The sequence below is a fragment of the Panicum virgatum genome, chromosome 1K (genome assembly GCF_016808335.1).
Source record: "Panicum virgatum strain AP13 chromosome 1K, P.virgatum_v5, whole genome shotgun sequence".
Lineage (NCBI taxonomy): Eukaryota > Viridiplantae > Streptophyta > Magnoliopsida > Poales > Poaceae > Panicum > Panicum virgatum.
Genome location: NC_053136.1, coordinates 27,516,978 through 27,537,721, shown reverse-complemented (window position 1 = coordinate 27,537,721; position 20,744 = coordinate 27,516,978). Strand labels below are relative to the sequence as shown.

The window sequence follows — 20,744 nt, the reverse complement described above, 5'->3', positions numbered from 1 at the left end:
CAGATTTATTCGTGGTTCATGAAATACTCCACCCCAAATTTGCGTCTGCTGGCGTCATCGCTGCTTTCTCGGTGGTGACGTTGGTAGGCGCCAACAGTGATCCAGGTTCGCAGCACGGCCGCGACACCCACGCAGGGCACCGGCATCCCGGGCCTGCGTGGCGAACACGACAGCAAGGGTCAAGGCGATGGCGACGGCGATGGGTCCCTGCAGCAGAACGAAGGGACGGGGTGGCCTAGGGGCTGGCTAGGAGCGGGTTCATCGGCCATGGCCGGCAGCACAAGGAAACGGCGACAGCGGGCGGCGGCGTTCACCGTGTGGCTCGAAGAAGACGGTGGCGAGGCAAGGCCGTGAAGGGTCGGGGCCGAGCAGTGCCGAGCAGTGCCGCGCAGCAATGGCGATAGAGTCGATCGGGGCGCTGGGTCATCGATGACGTCGCTAGTCCTCCCCTTCAGGTGCGGCGCGAGCGTCTTGTTCTGGCGGTGATGCTCCTCCTCACGGAGGCGAGCTCCCGGTGGAGCTCCTCCTCCTCTTTGAGGTGCTCCTCTTCTCCCTCTTGGCTCTCTTCCTCCCTGCTCTGTTTCTCTGGCGGCGGCGGTAGGAAGGGGAAATTCCCCTGGCTAGGGATTGGGAGGCGGCTGCTGGGGGTTTTATAGGCGGCCGAGCTAGGGTTCACGGGTCTGAGCACGAACGCCAAGGGCGTCGATTGGACGCGTCGTGCAGGCGGGACACGCGGCGCGATCAGGCGGCTCGGTGTCGGGGTTCACGGCGCGGGGCGTGGGGAAAAGGAGCGCGGGCGGTCAAGGCGCGTGGACGGGTGGTCTCCGCGCCTTGTCGCGGAGCGGAGGCGGTCGCGCGGGAGCAGGTGGAGGTGTAGGCGCTGGCGGGGCAGCCTTGGTGCGGGCGGCAATGAAAAGCAGAGGCGTCGGGAGGAAAGGGAAAAAGGTACAGGGGCGCCGCTGACGAGCGGGCCTGTGGTGTCAGCGAGCGTGGCGAAAGGGAGAGGGGTGGTGGCGGTGCTGGGCTGAGCTTGGCCGTTCGCGGTGTGCCGAGCCGGAACGGGCCGATGGAGCGGGCTGAGCGCGTGCGGGGTTAGCAGGCCGGACAGGCTGGTTGGCTCGCGGATGAGGCAGGCCGAAAAGGCATGTGGGTTTGGGCTGGCTTAGGTGGTTGGGCAGGTTTAGGCCTGTTAGCAGGTTTGGGTTTTGTTAGCATTTTGCAAATAATTTGAATGGCCCAATTCAAATTATTGGCCACTCAATTCAACCAAAAATTATTCAAACAAACTTTGAAACAAGGTAGATCCAATAAACTCCAAACTCCAAATATAGCACACTAGCATTAGGGTCCTTATGTTAATTAGGTTTTAATTTCTAGGAATTTTGAGAGAGATAGCATTAAATCTTATATTTTTCTAGCTATTACCACAACCACACAAAAAGTTTTTGAAAATTTACATTTTTGGAGATTTTAATATTCTGTAAAAATTATGGAATGTTACACGTACTCTCGTTTTACGAAGAATGCAACCACGGATATTTGACCATCAAGGTGAGACCCAAGTACACGGACTTTAGTAAACTTTTTTTTAAGAAAAAGGTAAACTTCCAGCCAATGCGACCGCACACAGCCAATATTCTTACGTCATTCTTTGGCGGTAAACTAATTAACTTTATGCCTTAACACCTTACTGAAATTCAGTCGATGACGTGTACTTCTTTCTATTTAAATTAACGCGAAATGGGCCGGGCCTTCGGCTTTGAGACCAGCAGGCTGGCTGGTTTCTCGCGTTTCCGTTCAGATCGAGAGTGAAAAGTAGTCACGCCATCGGCACGGCGGCCGACTCCGCGACAATTCGAACACTAGGCGACGCGCCAAGCGTCACTCCGTGGGTGGGCATGCGCGCTTGAACCATGTGTTGCGGCCATTATTGCATCCGTTACCTTTTGCACGTTTCTGGCTTCCACCGGCCAATGCACATCTCTGTCTCTACGGCATTCCCATTCCCTTCGCCATAGGTCACAGGCCTGCGAGAGGGAGCTCAATCGTCGTCCTGCTCCTGATTATAATAATCCTCGTAGCCAGTGGCTGGTGATCCGGCCAAAAGATCGCGGCCTCGCCGCCATGTCTCGCCGAAGAGTCGTCCTTGTGCCTCCATGGAAGCCGGCGCGCTGCTGCTGCTGCTGCTGGTGGTGGCGTTCCTGCTGTGCCTGTGCGCGCCCCCGGTGCGCGCGGCGGCGGGCGGCGCGGAGGTGACCGAGTTCCCTGGGTTCCACGGCGAGCTCCCCTCCAAGCACTACGCCGGGTAAGAACCGTAATAAGATCTATGTGATGGGATGCCATTGTTTGCACTACTAGGATTCCTCGCTGTCTGCTGCGCCTCATGTTTCCGAGGAGAACTTATTCCGCGTGTTCCTCGATCCGCTCCTCGCACTTGTATGAGAAATTGATCCGAACGAGTGGAGTGGCACAGTGCAGTGTGATCTGACGCCGGGGACAGTCCGATTGTAAGTTCTGGCGGCCGCCAAGCGTGAGATTTCTCGGGAATTTCTCACAAGGGTTAATTTTTCACCGGTGAAGTTCCTCGCTGGAATAGAGATTGCGGACGTAGTGGAACGAAACCACTGTGGTCTGTCATTTGCAATCTCTCAGATGGTTTTAGCAAAATTCATTTGTGCTTTGCGCACAAGAGAAAGCCCCGACGCTGATTCTACGTTGCCCAAAACCTTCCTTGAGCAGTCAATTCCCCCAACGCTCCTCATATGGTGGGGGCCTGCTACCCACGTCTTTATCCCACCAGGTCTGCCCGGTTCTCCCGTTCATTTTCTTCTCTTGGTCTCCTCATATTCAGATCCCAGCATCCTTTCTCTTTCTCTTTCTTTTTCTCTTTCCCAGAGGTAGGCGCCCGAGCACGCAGGGAAGCGGTGTCGGCGAGCCAGCAGCAGCGGGAGAGCTCCCAGGCGGCGGCGGCGCGCTTGCCTGCTGCAGTAGCAGCGGCGTGCTCCGAGGGCCAGCAAACCTCCCATGGGCGAGCTCCACGATGGCGGTGGCACTCTCCCTGGAGAGAGCAGCGGTCACTGCTAGAAATATGTACACTAGTACCGGATGGAAAGCTCGGGTTAGTACCGGTTTTCCGCCCAGTACCGGTGGGCGAGCTCCCGGCGACGGCGTCGCACACCCCGAGGGAGCGACAACGACTCCGGAGGTCGAGCCAAAACATTTCACTTCTACAAAAGAATGATTTACCTTAATCTTTTTAAAACACCTCCAAGGAGGCAAAAACTTCAACTGCCTCGGTTAATGGTATCGATTAACTGAGGCGGTCATTTTTTATTAACCAAGACGGTTAAAAAGTAGTCTTTCAAAATCAATTAACTAAGGCGGTTGTTCTAAACCAAAAACCTCGGTTAATCGACTAACTGAGGCGGGCACCCTATAGAGGCCGCCTCAAAAAATATGGAGGCCCAGAAGGTATGTACCAGAGTTCTATATATGTATACCCGTTACAAGAGTTCCATATATATACTCGGGTTGGGTTTGGGACTCTCACTCCTATTCGTCTCTCACCCGGTCAGCCTCCCTGCCTCCTCTCCCTCCCTCCCTCCTCTCCCTCTCTCTCTCTCCCTCCCTCCCTCACTCCTCTCCTTTTCTCTCTCTCCCTCCCGCGTAGGAGGCCGGCGGCTGCATCGAGCGGGGGTGCGAAGCGGCAGCGTGGCAGGCAGCGAGCGGCACAGCGGCTCAGATGGTCTTGGCGGTCTCGTCGGGCTTTTCTTTTTTATTACAATTTTTATTTGATTAACCGATGCAGGCAGCAAACCGCCTCGAAAAATAGGTTATTTACTGTGACCTTGCATCCGAGACGGTTGCGAAAAACACCTCGATTAATCTTTTTGCCCGTCTTGGTTAAGATTTTTATAGTAGTATTTTGCAAAAGTTTTTTTACAATATGGTGAAGATTTTTGGTTTTCTCGTTCCTGTTTTGCAGGTATATAACAGTTGGGCATGAGCAACAAAATAGACATCTATATTACTATCTTGCCACTTCTGAGAGGAACCCCAGTTTAGATCCCGTGGTCATATGGATAAATGGTGGTCCAGCATGTTCAGGGTTTAGTGCGTTTCATCATTCAATCGGTACGCACATGCTTTTCAGTGATTTATCATTTGTATACACTATAGTGCTATAATGCTATTCAAGTTATGAAAAGGGCTATGCTCTTCTCTGTCTTTATAAAAGTTTATATGCAGTACACTATCTATTATGTTATTTTTTATGCAATTCACGTGTTAGCCATGAGTGTTGGATACAATTCATTGTCGACTCATGTTAACTACAACTTGTTTTGTATTGCGCAAAAAGAAATGAAAGACTACCAGTCTACCACAACTATATACTACTTTCTGTTTTGCAGGACCATTCAAAATTGAGTACTCCCAGGTTCATATCAAAGACAACCCACTAGTTACTACGAATCCTTACTCATGGACTAAGGTATATATATGCACCAAATTTAGCATAACATCGGCTAGTGTAAATAGGAAATATCTTTTTTTTTTACTTACTAACTTCAGGAAGTCCAATAATCTAATAAGAGGCTCATTCTCCAGAAGTATGTATAACGATATCTCTCCGTACTTGCGCCAAAAATATGCAACTGATGTCTTTGTTGTACAACCACAGATGGCTAGCCTCCCTTTGGTTGACTCGCCAGCAGGTGTGGGCTACTCTTATGCTGAGAATGAAGATGACTACATAACAAATGATTCAAAAAGAGTTGTGGACTTGTATGACTTCCTGTCAAAGGTCAGAGTGGTTTTATAATAACCTCTATATTGTAATACAATTAAATTTCTTCTGTTCTGATGAGGTACTTCGATCTTATCCTAGTGGTTCGCTGAGTATACTGAATTTCAGTCAAATCCTTTCTACGTAGCTGGATGCTCTTACAGTGGAGTGCTAGTACCGGTACTTGCACAGGAAATTCTAAAGAGTAAGTTGCAACACAGTTTTTAATCCATTTATTGGACAGCATAGTCATGTGATGTGTTTTAACAAAAAAATTATGGAGATTGTGATCTTTTTAGTTGTGTCTCAAATCCTGTAATGGTTCTCTTTTTATTGACATGGCATAATGCAATATTTAGGAAATGAAGAGTCCGAAGGAATGAAGATAAACTTCAAGGTAATTCATATATAATTGACTATTTTGTGTTACTTATGTCCAAACATGAAACACTCTGGAAACTTGGAACATTATTCTTTGGCCATATTTACAATGTCTGTGTAATGTAATGTAAGCAAACTTTTCAGTGGTGCCCTCAAAATGACAAAGAGGGTGCTAGTATATTCCACTTAATACACTGCCAACATTATGGACTTTTTCCCATTGAAGGTCCTAAAAGCAAAAGAAGAATATACAGGTTAGCATGCTAATGTTGAAATCCAGCTCGGTGATTATATCGAAAGCCTAAAATTGAATCAACAATTTTTGGGGTTTTTTTTCAATATATTGCAGGCGTAACAGGTAAAATAGTTGGTTATAATATGCTTAATATTCAAGAGATAATAGGAAGCATACCCTTAAGTTGTTTCATGTGGAAAGCCTACAGAAAATAGACAATCCTGCACCTAGCCCATCACAAGATGAAACTTGGCAACTTGATCGCATCAAGCCTTAAAGTTGCTAGATCTCGTTGCGTTCCAATGTCATTTTAGGACATCAATCACTATGATGCATGTTTGCTAGTTTTACCATTTAGCAATCCTTCCAAACATAGTACAAAAAACTGACGCGGTTCACTGGTTGAACCAAAAAAACTGTTAACCGGCAACTTAACCTGTTCTTCCGTTGAAGAACCGTTGGCCTAAAAATGGGATCTTGCGAGGAATATTCCAGCAACGACACATGGGCCAGCGGCTAGCCCAATACCCATTCTAAGACCCATAGGGCATGTAAGTCATTGATAAGGACTACTAAACAAGAATTTTTAGGAGTGTAAACTCCTAACCGCTTACCTCAAGGCTGGCGCGTACCTTCCTCTCAATCACACTACACAATCACTTCTGACTCTATGGGGATATGCTATTTTTTTTATAGTAACACTGAAATCAATTTGTAGGGACCGATAAAATCATGACCCGCCCTAAAATGGTTTTCAGAGGCGGGTGACGCCGTCGTCCGCACATAAAAGTGGTTTTCCACAGGTGAGCGCCTGCCCTAAAAATATTTTTCTACTTTATTTGAAAAATTCATTTAAATCATTAAATATTATAGAGAAAATAAAAAAGTAAAACTTCTACACTATGGTTATTGGAACTATAGATACATGAAACAATATGGCAAATATATTTCATTTTATATGAAGATTAAGATTGCGGTAAGATGAAAATATTACTTAAGTTGTATGAGAATTGTATAGTTTTAGCTATATGTAGGGCACAACTAGCAGTGATCTTTGTGGAACTAAACGTTATTAAATGAATAATGTATAAACTATAAAATTTTAGATCTTACCACTAAAACTTTGGTATGGAACTACTATACGTTCTATATCCGAGGTTGTTTGAAAACAAATTAAAACTTGTAAATTTTAACTAGAGAACTTATAATTATTTTTGGACTATTAAATGACCTTAAATTAAAAGGTTCTCGGCTACAAAAATTTAGATCTCATCAAGCTGTACAATTTTGGTACAAAGTTTGTCTTTTTCCGAGATCATATGAAAAATTATGATTTTTTTTTTTTGCGTGAGAACATTTGTAGGGCGGGTTATGCCATCACCCACCTCCGAAAATTATTTTTAGGGGTGGGTGATGGCGTCACCCGCCCCTAAAATGGTGGCCATTTTTAGGGACGGATAACACAATTACCTACCCTAGAAATGCATTATCAGGGGCGGGTCAACTATTGTAGTTGCTCCGCTCCATTTGCAGGAGTGGGTTACTTTTTGACCCATGTTTTTACAAATTGTTTTTGTAGTAGTGAAATTGAAGAAACCCTTAGGCATCTAAATCATTGATAAATGAAGAAACCCTTGGGCATCTAAATCTGTGATAAATTGAAGAAAAGGTAGTGGGCGTGCCGGGTGGGGATTCGAACCCTGGTCCCTTGCTTCACTTAGCTACCAGAGCAAAGCATTGTTCGTTTGAGTTGAAAATATACACTTAAGCTGGTTCAGCCCATAGGTTGAACCACCAAACAAGTAATTCTGACAGTTCAATGACCGGTACGACGCTTTTCGTTCTATGCTTCCAAATATGTATACATTCCTTTGTACATTCATTGGTAGTTAGTACACAGTAATTGGAAAACGACACTAAAAAATTATAGATCCGGTTATTGAATTCTACAGTATCTTTTGTAGTGTCAACTTAAAAACTCAAACTGTGTTAATAAAAATCACAAGATGATTTGGCGCCTAGCCCCAGAGCATCTCCACCATAAATGTGCAACTCAATTTGGGTATTCCATAAACAAGTTTATTTTATTTCTTTGTTGCCATATTATTTTTCCCTTAATCAATTTGCATATACCGTTTCATATATACAATATGCATTATATAGACCGAAAGACATTGTAAAGTCATTGTGGTTTCCAAATAAAATCAATTTTCAATATTTTTTGCAGGGGTATTCATTGTGTAATCCTGCTGTTGATATAGATATAGAGAACAATGCCCATGTTCCATATGCATTTCCAATGGGATTGATTTCGGATGAATTGTTTGAGGTACTAATGTTCAAAAAATAACATGGCTGATTTGTATTTCTTTTTTTATTTGATATTATTATAATTTCTCTCCGATACAACCTTTGATACAGAGCTTGGTTACTACCTGTAATGGAAAGTATTGGAATATCTCTAGTCCATGCCAAGGGAACATGGAGCAATTTTATATGGTAATTTGGATATCTGTTTATCCAATGTACATATAACTTTTACTACATCAGTTCTAACAATTCAAATAATGTGAGATGCAGCAAATCAAAGGCATAAACATGGAGCATATTCTGTGCCCACCATGTCGATACAAGATGGGAATAACCAAAGAATTTATGGAATATGATTCTGGTCAAATGTTTGAGCGGATTTCTAAAACCTCCGAGCATGGTTTAGAGTGCCATGTTAGTAATTGATCTACGTATTAATCCTCAATTTCACTTCTTTGAGTTATTTGTGTAGTACTTATTAGTACATACTTTAGCTTAACGAAAGACATTACTTTTAATAATTTTTAATTAATATATGGCGTTTGAATCCAGGATCAAGAAGAAGCTCTCCAGAAACTTTTTGATCCAAAATTGGGTAGAGAAAAACTGCACGCAAAACAGGTAATTGCTGGATTTGGGCAATAGACTAGGTGGACTCCACTCCTAGAAAATCTCTCATTAATACCGGTCGGGAACCCCCGGTTTGTACCGGTTTCCCGACCGGTACCCCTCCTCCAGTATTAAGTGCACGCGCACTTAGTATCGGTCAGCTGGCCCGGTACTAAACGGCCCGTTTAGTACCGGTTGGTAACACCAACCGGTACTAAACTGCTCGGCCTAGCTGCTGGCGTGGCCAACCGGTACGAAACTGCTGGCCACGCCAGCAGCTAGGCCGAGCAGTTTAGTACCGGTTGGTAATACAACAATTTTTTTTCTTTTTGATGTTTTATATTTGTTCTCTTTTCCTTTCAATTTCAATTAATTAGTATTAGTAGTCGTACTCGCAGCGGTTTGTGTATTCATACTCGTACTCTTATCTAGAATTTGTATTTGTATATGGAGCAAAGCAAATAAAAAAATTATATACATACATGGATAAAAGAAATGTTAGAAATTATATACATACATGGATAAAAGACAATAATATTTACAAGTATGAATTCTCATAAGTTTTTTTCCGACAAATTCTTCAATAATTCTAATCATCTGCATCGTCATCGGCACCGGCATCCTTCTTGCGGCGCTTGTTGAGTTTATCAGCTCGAGCCACACTTATCCTTGGATCGGAATGAAATTCACCTTTTGGATTTATCACCTAATCCAACAGGAATCCACAGAGTGCTTCTTGAATTGCCCTGATTCTTTCTGGTTCGATGAGATTCTCTTTCAGTCTCCAAATCTGTCAACAACAAATAAATACCAATAGTTTAATTTAGTACCTGCATGGAATTAGATACAAGAAATTGTTATTAATGTTATACGTACTTCGAAGTTTTCTTGTGTCACCCTCTTGGTATCTCTGCAAAAAAAGTGCATGTGCTCACATACGTACTATCCGCAGAGGTTGGTTCCTTGTTTATGTTTCAAACACTATATACATATATACATGTTATGAAATATTCATGCTGTTTGAATAAATGAAAGTAGATGTGCGATATTCGTACCGGCTTGTTATAGTTGAATTCAAGCTCAGTCGGTGTTGACGTGACTCCTAATTGTGTTTTGAGGAACCGAGACCATGCCCTTTGCATGATGTCTACAAGATTTTGATATAATTCTGGTGGCTTATTCAAGGAGTCCTACACAGTAACTCGGGACCGATCGATTTCGATCACAAGTAGAATCCAGTGGAAACTGTTGATACATACATATGGATACAAGAAATGTTATATATATACACTTATTGGCTAGTTGAAGTGACCCAAAAAGTGAAAGGACTCACTTGAAGTTGTACGGCAACAGAATGAATGTGCGATCGTGCTGCCCTTCCAAGGACATGACTAAATTATTCTCGGTCCGATTAGGATATTGGCGTACACACTCCTCATGTATAACATTCGGATCTATGAAGCCAACGTTGTAAATCCCGCTCTTCCGGCATTCTTACATTTTCATCCTGCACGATTACAAATAAAAGGAGGGAATGAGAAATCTAAACGACTTAGTAGAGCTAGAGTATACAATTGATAGAAAACACTTACATAGACCATACACTGACGAGGGACTTGTCTAGGGCATCTTGATGGAATAGAAACAAAAAATGGTCAAAATAAATCCAAATGTCATCCATTCCCCGATAGAAATGGGTATGTGTAATTCGAGCAGCTAGCATTATATACCCCTCTGCACATGCTTTCAAGTACCACTGATGTAACTCACAAATTCTTGTTGGTAGGGTGTCAATCAACTTTGGCCACATCAGAGGTTCCCCACAGTACAAATGGCTTTCTTCCTGCCCCTTGGTGAACCGGGATTTTTTCCTGACCTAGGAGCTGAGCTTTTGTGAGGTTCGTTTCCTTGACAAACTCAGCAGTAGCTTCATCCTCTTTTGAAAGCACTACTAGAGGGGGTACGCTTTGTTTGGGTTGTTCGCCGAGCTGGGGGACTTGGTTGTACCTCCGATTACGCTTCTTCTCCCAAGATTTTGTAATCAAGCGGTCGTAGTCCGACATCAGTGGAGGCTTTGGTTGGCACATCATGGGTAGATAGAATTTCTTCGCTGCTGGATCCACTGGTTCCTTTGGCGGAGGCTTCTTTTGCTTCAACTGCTTGCGCACGTCTTCTTGCACCCAAGCATCCAATTCCTCTGGAGTCATTTCGTAACCTGACTTCTCTGGCGCGAGCTTCTCTTTCTTCTTTCGTTCTCGGGTCTTCTTATATCTTGGAGGTGGCGGTGGCGGTGGCGGCACCCAAGCAGATTTCTTCTTCTTTGCGGGGCGAGGAGATGGCGGAGGCGGACTAACACTAGGCTCCCCGGAAGCGGCCGGTGACGGCGATGGACTAATGCTGGGGTCCTGGGCTGCGGGCGGTGACGGTGGATCCACACTGGGCCTCGGAGACCCTTGAGCAGCTGGTGGTGACCTCGGAGACGGGCTAGGATTCCGTCCTGCAATTTTTATGTACTGTTTTTTCCAGCAGATCCAAGTGTGGAGGGTCTGTCCTAGTTCCTCTTCTCCATCGCCTCCAGGGATCTCGAGGTTGAGGTCTTCCCATCCTTTCTCGACACGGTCAACCATGACCCTAGCATATCCTTCTGGAATCGTCATGCCATAGATTGTCCCGCCTTGAATAGGGACTTCAGCAACCCCGTGAGCGACTACTTTCAGTTTTTTCTTTAGTGGAAATAGAAGCTCCCAGGGCCACTGTTCCTTTGGCCCGTTACTAAATTTGCACGTTAGTACTAGGCAAAGCCGTGATCGGTACTAACGGCCACGGACGAATGTGCGTTTTTCCAATAGTGCTCCGTTGCTAAAGTTTGAACATTGTGTCCATTTTCTTAGACTGAAGTATCGGGAACGTGGAAGAGGTGCCCCAACCATATTCGATACACGAGGGATATCCTAACATTAACGGAGTATCACTTGAATGTAACATCACAAGGTTATAGGGTGTTCTTCTATAGGTAAGAAAATTATATTGGTAAATTTTATTCTTATTCTTAATTATGTGGCAGTAATATGCGTGCTGTTTTTGGTCCGATTAGCAACAAACCGAATTTAATAAGGGTAACGAGTTTCATTCCTCGGTTAAGTGATTTAACGGATCCAACTAAAATATTGAAAAGACTGGTTAATTTGCAGCCCATTTAGCCCAACAGCCAGGCCAATCCAATAATAAGAGCATATAAAACATAAAAAATACTAACTCCCCACCCAAGGTAAATTTCATCACTTCGGGTGATGATTTCGGCAACCATCGTCTGAAGCGCGTGTGATTAATTCCTTCTTGGTACAGACGGTGTGTTGGATCGTATCTTAGATCTGTTAGCATTTTTTCTGTGAGTTAATTTTTTTGTTGAAGGGTTCCGCGTGCAAGTTGCTAGTTAAATAGGAAAATCTGCGCATGCATGTATTAGTAGACAAAAGTACTGACATCACCTACATGCTTTGCAAATCTGAATCTAAAAAATTATAACTATCAAATCGACCATACAAAACAAATTTGGATTGCACCATTATCTTTCTTATGACACAAGACCTTCAAAACAAGACCACACTAGCCTATGCTTGCACAATATTTTTTTAAAGAATTTTTTAATACAAAATACTTAATTTGAAAACTGGAAACAAATATTTTAAGAACATGAAAAAGTAATTATTTTTTGAGAATAAAAAGTTAAACAAAAGGAACATATAATAATGTACAATAAACAAAAATATTATACATCCCAAAAATTTAATTATATAAAATAAAATATAAAAAATAAATATCATGAACAAATAGGTCTTCGCCACAGAACAATTTGCTCTACAAAATGAACAAATAATTTACCTTATGAACAAATAATTACACGATGAAAATAAAAAATCTGCAGGATAAATAAATTATTCTTACATGTTAACAATTCTATCTACAAACTGAATAAATAAATAAAATGGATTTTTATTACTAAAAATCAATGATATAAAATCTAAAGAAAAGGAAATAAAATAAAAGGAGAAGAAATGGAAAAATAAAATTGAAGGAAAGCGAAGAAACAAAATTCTAACTCTTTTTTAATGTGTGCACTCTAATATGCCCATAGCAATAGCAATATGTAAATGTGCAACTCGCTTTCTATCTGTAGCATGATAGAAACATAGTAATCTGTAAATGTGCCCACTCTTGTGTAATCTATATCTATACCTATTACTAAAGCGAGTAAGGTTTCCACCCAAATTTTTGATTTGGTGTGTTGGTTTGCTCCACCTATGTTATTGACAGGTGGGCTCATGGTCCATCAATCGGAATCCTAATAGGAACCCGAATAAATCAATACGAATCCCAATACAATTGAAAACCGGACAATTAATACCTCACGCGGTCACGGTACGTATTGTATATGGAGTTTTCACCGAAAAAATTATTGAGCCCATATATTTATGGGTAAAATTTATATTATCCGTAACAACCCACGGGCAAAATGCTAGTAATTACATAATAACAGTAATGACTTCACATCTTGACCTTCGCTCCACTAAAGATTATCAACATATATGTTATTGATCCATTCTACATACATCTCCACAGCATTTATGTAGCTTACTTTTGTGACTATCAATGTAATAAACTATTAATTATGTTCCTGTAATTCTGTTGCTATCACAATAATATAGGAATGTGAGTACTCAGTTAAATCATGATATAAATCACAATTAACAACAATTTCTACCCTATTTAATTTCAAGAATATAAGCAATTGACGATACTACATAAAAAAAAACTACTTAAACAATAAACTATGATAAGCGCCATCCAGGCAACAAGGTGAACCTAGTCTTATTATATTCTAGATCAACTTCCATTATTTACCTTGTGTAAACTTAGTCATTACTACATTGCAGCGGTGATCATTCTTTGCTTGTTCCATTTACTGCAACTATGGAGTGGCTGAAGAAATTAAACTTCAAGGAAACCGAGAAATGGCACCCTTGGTTTGTGGAGAATCAGATTGCTGGGTAAGCATATATACTTGCTAACTAGATAGTAGAAAATAAATACAAACTCTGTTGATCTGAACTTTGAAGTCATAAAGCTGTAATGCTTATTCTTCACTATTTTGAAAAATGAATCCAGATTCTCAATCCATTGGTTGGTTAGCACAGCAAATGCCTTGGAATAATTAACTGCATCAAGCCATGCTGCTGCTAAAGTTAAATTAGTTATTACTTAAACAACATGCATCTTTTTTTTAAAAAAAAACAACATGCGAACCTGTAATATCTCTTAAATTGATTTATATGGTAATATTTTAGAATTTTGTACATTTAAGGTAATATTTTGTTTATTTTTACTGTTTTATATAGGTATTCGATGAGGTACGGGAGCAATATATTGTTTGCGACAATAAAGGCATGTTCATCTCTAGTACTTCTTATTGATTGATTATGAAAACGGCATTCTGTTAAACTTTATGACCATCGTGAACTAATCAGTTTAATTTTGTTAAATCGCGTAGGGGGCTGGCCATGTTCCATCGGACTATTTGCCATTTGAAGCGTTTGTTGCCTATCAGAGGTGGATAGATGGAGCTACTTCCTTGTGATAGCATGACTCTTAAATTGTATATATCGCCGCTCGATAATAATCTGAGTTCAGTACCAAGGATTGTGAGAGCCTTCCTGGTTCGATACAGGCCTATGTTAGTTTCCTTGGAACTACTGTGCATGACAAATGGAGGTTAAGTCATCTGAGTATCTGATAGTCAATCTCTTCTATGTATGATTCTTTACTTTACAGCTACAGACTGGATGCAATTGTCATCTTGCAGAACAGGCAAGACTTACACAAGTTCAAAAACTGCGTCTCTTTATGCACAACATTGCTGGCGGCTTCGTACATACAGAAGGAAACAATAAGATGTGCCACAGCGTGTTCACAGATTAACCAGCACTAGGCAGGGAATCCAACAAAAACCACAGGAAATAATGTGATCTGAGCAATCTAACTTCCATAAAAGATTATCAGTGTTTGCAGAAATCACATATGTGAACATAAAGGACAGACAGTCACAATCCTTGTTCAGATGACTCACGTAAAATTTTTGAAAATGAATCTTTTGACATTTGAAATATTAAATATAGACTAATCACAAAACTAATTATGGAACTCGTCTGTAAACTACGATTTTGAATTAGCACATGTTTACTGTAGCAATTAATGTAGAATTTTGGTGTCTAGTCAGGACCTAATTAGGTTCATTAAATTCATCTCGCAATTTATTACAAGCAAACTATGCAATTAGTTTTTTATTTTGTCTAGATTTAATACTTCATGCATGTGGTAGTTTTGAAATTTTGAATTATGCAACTAAACAAGGCCAAAATATGACCGAGTCAACAATATAATGATGTGGTGCTGATTGTGTCAGAATAAAAACCGGCTTCAGTGCTTATTCATGTATTGAAATACTTACGTACAAACACTAACAGCTGCACCATGATTAATCTTTCATCTACAGGATACAAGTTTACGTTTTGGACCACCCACCTGCATATTTTCAGATGGGCAGGTAAGTTCTTTACATGCATGCTCTCCCCCCATGAATTCATGATTGATCTTCAAGTGGAATGCAAGGAATGGGATGTAAAAGTAGCTTAGCCTTTCTTGTTACGGTCACTCCCCAAACTTCTGTCATGTCCATCTCCTCCGGTTTCCCTCCATTTGGCAGCTTCCAGTCAAAGTGGTACAGGAGGCTAGCCAGAGCAATCTCGACATTCGCATGCGAGAAATTTATGCCGGGGCACATTCTTCGTCCAACCCCGAACGGAGTGAACTCAAAATCGAATCCCTTGAAGTCGAACACTATGTAAGAAACTATCAAAGGATATACTATTACAAGAGATGCGAAATTAAACCGCGTCTCCAATAATATATAAGAGACGCGAATTATTAAGCCATATTTTTTATGAATTTATTGCCAACAGCCGAGAATGACCCGCGTCTCCTTTACAAGTTTAACTCGTGTCTCCTATAACATACATGCTACAGGAGACACGGGTTAACAATTCACGTCTCCAATGTTGCATGTAAAAAGAGATGTGGATAAATTTAAACACGTCTCCCATATACTATACTTTTGGAGACGCGTTTCTCTGCCGCGTCACCAAAAACTATTTCCGGACCCCGAAATTTTCATTCAACCCAGTTATCAATCACGCGTGCGTCCGTCGGTCGGATCCGGTTCTTCACTCCTCGTTCCTCCCCCTTTCGGGTCCTTCACTCCTCCCCTCTCCTCTCCCTTTCCTCTCCTCTCCCAGATCCAGAGACGTCGACGGGCGACGGCTCCGGCTCCGGCTCCGGCCCCGGCCCCGGCCGCGCCTCCACTTCCTCCTACCCTACCCACCCGCGGCGCGCGTACCTCTCACGGGGCTCCTCACGCTCACCCGCCCCCGACTCCCCGACTCCTACTCCTCACCTCCCTCGCCCGCATTGCTGGCCCAAACCCTGGCTGCCGGGCACGCACCATGCTGGAGGCCCAACCCGCCTCGTCGAGGAGGCGCACACGGTCATGGCGTCATCCCCAACCCTCGCATCCACAGGAGCAGAGGTAGGGGAAGCGCAAGTTGCCGGGCTTCTTCCCCATGGCCCCATCCCCTGCGAGGAAGGCCGACGCCCCAGCCCTCCTTCCCTCGAACACTGGTGCCGTCCTCCACACATCTAGCACCACCCGGTTCACGCGACGAATGTTGGCGGCGGGTGGAGCGATCTCCCCAAGGACGGCTGGGGAGCAGATCGATGGTGCCTTCGCTTCTTCTCCGTGCTCTCTGGGTATTGGTGGTTGATTTCGGCTTCCTCTTCAGATCGGTGGGAAGGAAACATCCGAACTTGCATTGTTCAGATTGATTGAATTCACGTTCTCTAGCTAGGGCTTTTCGACTTGAAGAAGGTGTGTGGCTAGGAGTGATCTATTCTGAACCTTTCTTGCTGGGATGGGTGCTCGATCCATCTAATTTCATTAGGTGCAGGATAGATTTTTTTGGTGAGGTTAATATCTGATGCTTGCTGTTAGTCTAACTGAACGAAAATTTTATATTATAATAGACATTGTTCAGTTATAAGTCGGATACATATACAGCACATATGAGCCCCTTTGTCTGCCTTTGTCTCTGCTGGAGTAGATAGCACCACTGAAATTGATCTCTGGTATTTTTTATTCAATTTATTTTCACATATGTGCAACATTCAGAAAAAAAAGATACGCGGATACTTCGCAAAACTCACGTACTGGTATCGGATACTGTATCGGATATCCGTACACCACTGATACTCCCGGATACGTATCCCGTAAGTATCAGACTATTTAGGTATTTTCAAATAATAAAAATAAATCGGATACTCGTGGGATACCTGTGGATACATGTCCGATACTTTCAAACCCTAACATCACCATTCAATCGCTTCGTATAAAGGTCCTTCGTTCAGCTGTGCCACCCTCTCATCCCCACTCGCGCAGCCGCAGGCCCGCAGCAGCCTCGCACGGCTCCCTTGCTGTCACCTCTGCTCGACCACCCACCCACGCCTCCTCCTGCTCCTTCCTCGCTGCTCATCGCTCCCTTGCCGTCACCGCCGCCCGGCCACCCGCTCGTGCCTCCTCCTGCTCCTTCCCCATCGCTCGTCGCTCCCTTGCCGTCACCTCCGCCCACCCGTCCGTGCCTCCTACTGCTCCAGCGGCTGCGCGGCCTGTCCAGACAGAGGCCCGCACATCTGTTAAAGCACTATTTAGGGGTGGTGCTGCGCTGCTGGAGCTTGCCGCTGGCGGGCCGCCACGGCCGCCGGAGTGCGCCTCTGGACGGCCCGCGCGGCCGCTAGAGAGGGAGAGGATGAGCCGCGGCCTCCGGAGAGGGAGAGGAGGAGCCGCGGCCGCCGGAGTTGGCCGCTACACAGAGAAAGAGAGAGAGAGAGAGAGAGTGAGTGCCGGAGGTTAGGGAAGAAGACGATCGACATCCATTCGTGGAACAGACGAACAGGTAAGATAAGATTGGTTTTTTTTCGTTGCCCCTTCTCTTCTCTAATAATTATAGAACATATGAATATATGAGTTTATGACGCATTATAGTCCTGGAACTTCTATTTTCTCACATTCTAGTTTCTAAAATTTTTATTTATTTTTATTTTTTATATATATTGGCGTATCCCCGTATCCTTGTTTTTGAAAAAATGGCGTATCGGAGTATCCCCGTATCGCGTACCAGTATCCGTATCCGGCATCTATCAGTTTTAGTTCATAAGAACAACACAAGAACCTACACTGTTGGAATTGGTCTTGTGGAATTATACATGTCTTTCTTAAAAATAGCTACAAGTGTTGGTGTGCTTTCTTTTTTAATGTTAAGTTCATTTACCATTATGGGGTTTTTTGACAGGTTGGGCACTTATGGTTTGGCTGAATCGCAAATAGAGGGGGGTGGAAATTGTCAGGTTTGATTTTTCAAGCACTAGTGTACATTTCATTCCGTACATTGAATATATTATGCTGAATTGTATCAAACTATATAATATGCTGCCCCTACATGCATAATATTTTGTGCTACATACATCTGGATTGGTCCTTGTTTGTCCATATCAATAGCTGAATAGTATTTTCCTGTGGCTAGTTGCATGTACAGATTACTTACATGAATGCTGCTAATTTTTGTGCCTATTAACTCCTTGTACAATGTGTAGAACTCATGTGCATCAATTATTGTTTGTTCGTGACTTACAAGTGGAGAAGTGCCTTTGAGCCTATCATTCAGAAGTGCCTTTTGAGCCTATCATTCAGATAAGTTTCCAATTCATTCCAAGGCATTGTAATTATTATACATTTATTCAGTTTTTCAATCAGTTTGAGTAGAATCATGTTTAAGCTGCATTAGAAGTTCTTTCCCCTGTTGGGATCTGTTTTTTTTTTCACTTACCTCTTTTCATAATTTGGATATCCTTGTTATTTTTAGCACGGCATTATCTTGGATGTGGTAGGTTCCAACACTTGAAGATAAACTTACCTCTTTTCATAATTTGGATATCATTGTTATTTTTAGCACTGCATCATGTTATTCTGAAGTTTCAACTTACCTATTCATAACTAAATATTTGAACTAGTAGTCGGAATCAGTTCCAGAATTAGCTAGGTTTAGGATCATGGATGCTAATTTTTGTTTCTGAATCTCTCTTGTTGAAATCTGTAGGATAGTATGAGGTGTTGGCGTGGCTATAAGGAGGACTCGAGTTCTTTGCTGCTCTCAGTGTGCCCGTCACTGTGAATGACAAGGCCTCCAAGATCCCATTTGTAAGTGATTGATTCAACAACAGGAAAACAAGTGAATGCATTGTGATAAATGTTGTTTGAGTTGGACACTTATGCCTTTTTATTTCATTAAGATCTGTCTTTTACCTATTTATTTGCATAGTAAAAAAAGATATTCTAGGAAGCTCTTTTTTTTTTGTTAAATCTTGTTGACCTCTCCACTTGACTGATAATCTATATTCTTTTTATTTAGGTTGAACAATGATGTTTAAGTGCTACTCCCTTTTCTATCTTTCAGGCTGTGGTGCTCTTTGCAGAGATGATTATGTGACATATGCTACTGGACTTCTGGATCAAACTATCAGATGATCCAGTAAGTAGTATTCACCAGCATGGCTCAAAGTGAAAAGTCAAGGTTTAGTTTAGAATGGCATGAGGTCCATCTTATGTACTAATTCAGATTAGTAGTGTTAGGATCTATTGAAAATAAGGTAGCAGATTAGAGGAGACGATGTATATATGAGCACAAATGTATGGATAGATGTATGTATGTGTGATAAGAGGAGGCACTATGATGTATATGTGGCCTATTTTTTTGTTAATTTTCGTCACCTATTTTTTCTTTTTTTTTGTTTTTTTAATTCGTCATAGGAGATGTGGGTTAAGAACCTGCGTCCCCTATGTGAGGGTCATTGGCGTGGGTTGTCAAAACGCGGCTCCAATGACCTTTCTCATAGGAGATGCGGAAAAACGTGTTTTCTATTATCGGATTGCTTATCCGGCAAGTCCATCAGGGGTATGCCCGGCGGTAGATTTGTAGGTGAAGGGAGACCACAGAACCATGGATTTGATGGTAACACAAGACAACGATTTAGACAGATTCGGGTCACTCGGAAGCGTAATACCCTATGTTCTGTTTGGGGTGGATCTGTATTGCCTTGTATTCGAGATGTGGAGCTGCCGAGGCCGGGGCCGTCGAGGCTGGTGTGGTATGATGTGTCGTGGATGGATTCTATGGGTACCCCCATGACTCTTTTATATAGTCCAGGAGTCTTGGGTTACAAGTAAGGGTTTAGATCTAATTGGGTTGTTTACATGGAAGCAGGTCGGTTATGATCTCTAGATATCTGAGTGTCTATGTAGAGCCTCCATCCTGATCCGCTGAGGACTCTCCTGTCGTCCAGCTGAGTGCATGTCCGCCGGATAGTCTGAGCAGGATAGTCGAGCAGGGCAAGCACTTGGACTCAGGGACTCCACTTGGCAGGGAGGTACCAAGGTCTACCTCCGTCAAGCCCCCAAGCACCGGAGGGTTGAGCTGAATCTTGATGTCTTCATGCGAAGCTCTTCGGTGCTCATGATACACCTTTTTGGATTCAAAGTCTTCATCGAAAAATGCACGCATGGGCGCACCCATTGGGTGTAGCCCTAGAGCCTCGGAAAGTTTCGGAGAAGCGTTTCGAGAGTCATTAAGTCGAGCTCTTTTTCTTGTACTCGGAACGCCTGAGCATCACAAATGGTTTGCATAGCTCCTAACGATCCCTGTAGGATAGCCAGTCGAGTCGCGGAGATTCATCACGTCATGTTGCGTCAGCCAGCCCCAGAGGTGCTGTTCGAAAATGCCATAAATCAAAAATAGAAGAGGGAAGGTTTTGAACTTGATTTTCTTGGAGTTGGAGCTCTAGGAGGTAAGTAGATACTAATTCTATGTTTTCTCTAAGTTTTTGGGTTAATTTGAAGTCTTAAATTGCTCTCACATTCCTTAGCTAGATCTAAATCTCAATTGGGTGGATTTACCATTTAAGCCACGATTTGTCATAAGTTTTTGGATAAAGTTATGCTAAATTAGTTGGAGAACATAATTATGTAATTATTTGGGCCCAATCTTCATGTTTTAGCCCCATTTATAAGAAAACAAATTACTAGATATATAGAGGAGAGAGAGAAAAAGTTAATTTCCCCCTTTATTTTTTTCCACATAATGTAATGGTGCAATAATGGGTTGGGGTTTGAATTTTTTCCCCTTTTATTTGTTTCCAATATCTACTCTTAGCTGTTGAGTTATTTAGCATTTATTTCTAATATTATTTAAGAGCTTGTTTTAATCT

General features: G+C 42.7%; 1 protein-coding gene across 7 annotated transcripts; it reads left to right on the top strand.

Moving 5' to 3' along the window:
- Window positions 1-1,982: 1,982 nt before the first annotated feature.
- Window positions 1,983-19,254, top strand: LOC120700688 (serine carboxypeptidase 1-like). 7 transcript variants are annotated; one of them, XR_005685941.1, is made up of 15 exons: window positions 1,983-2,305; window positions 3,986-4,134; window positions 4,413-4,492; window positions 4,682-4,804; window positions 4,889-4,991; window positions 5,146-5,183; window positions 7,630-7,731; window positions 7,824-7,901; window positions 7,983-8,126; window positions 8,265-8,333; window positions 11,213-11,334; window positions 14,872-14,922; window positions 17,777-17,831; window positions 18,078-18,681; window positions 18,938-19,254. XR_005685941.1 is itself a non-coding variant. In XM_039984935.1 (14 exons), the coding sequence occupies exons 1-14, from the start codon at window positions 2,157-2,159 to the stop codon at window positions 13,954-13,956; spliced, it is 1,404 nt and encodes a 467-aa protein (XP_039840869.1). In that variant the 5' UTR covers window positions 1,983-2,156; the 3' UTR covers window positions 13,957-14,182. The 7 variants fall into 7 exon arrangements, 1 of the variants encoding a protein (XP_039840869.1); XM_039984935.1 differs by lacking the exons at window positions 14,872-14,922; window positions 17,777-17,831; window positions 18,078-18,681; window positions 18,938-19,254 and adding exons at window positions 13,256-13,369; window positions 13,718-13,763; window positions 13,870-14,182; XR_005685945.1 differs by lacking the exons at window positions 1,983-2,305; window positions 3,986-4,134; window positions 4,413-4,492; ... (7 more) ...; window positions 11,213-11,334; window positions 14,872-14,922 and adding an exon at window positions 15,627-16,181.
- The last annotated feature ends 1,490 nt before the right edge of the window (window positions 19,255-20,744 follow it).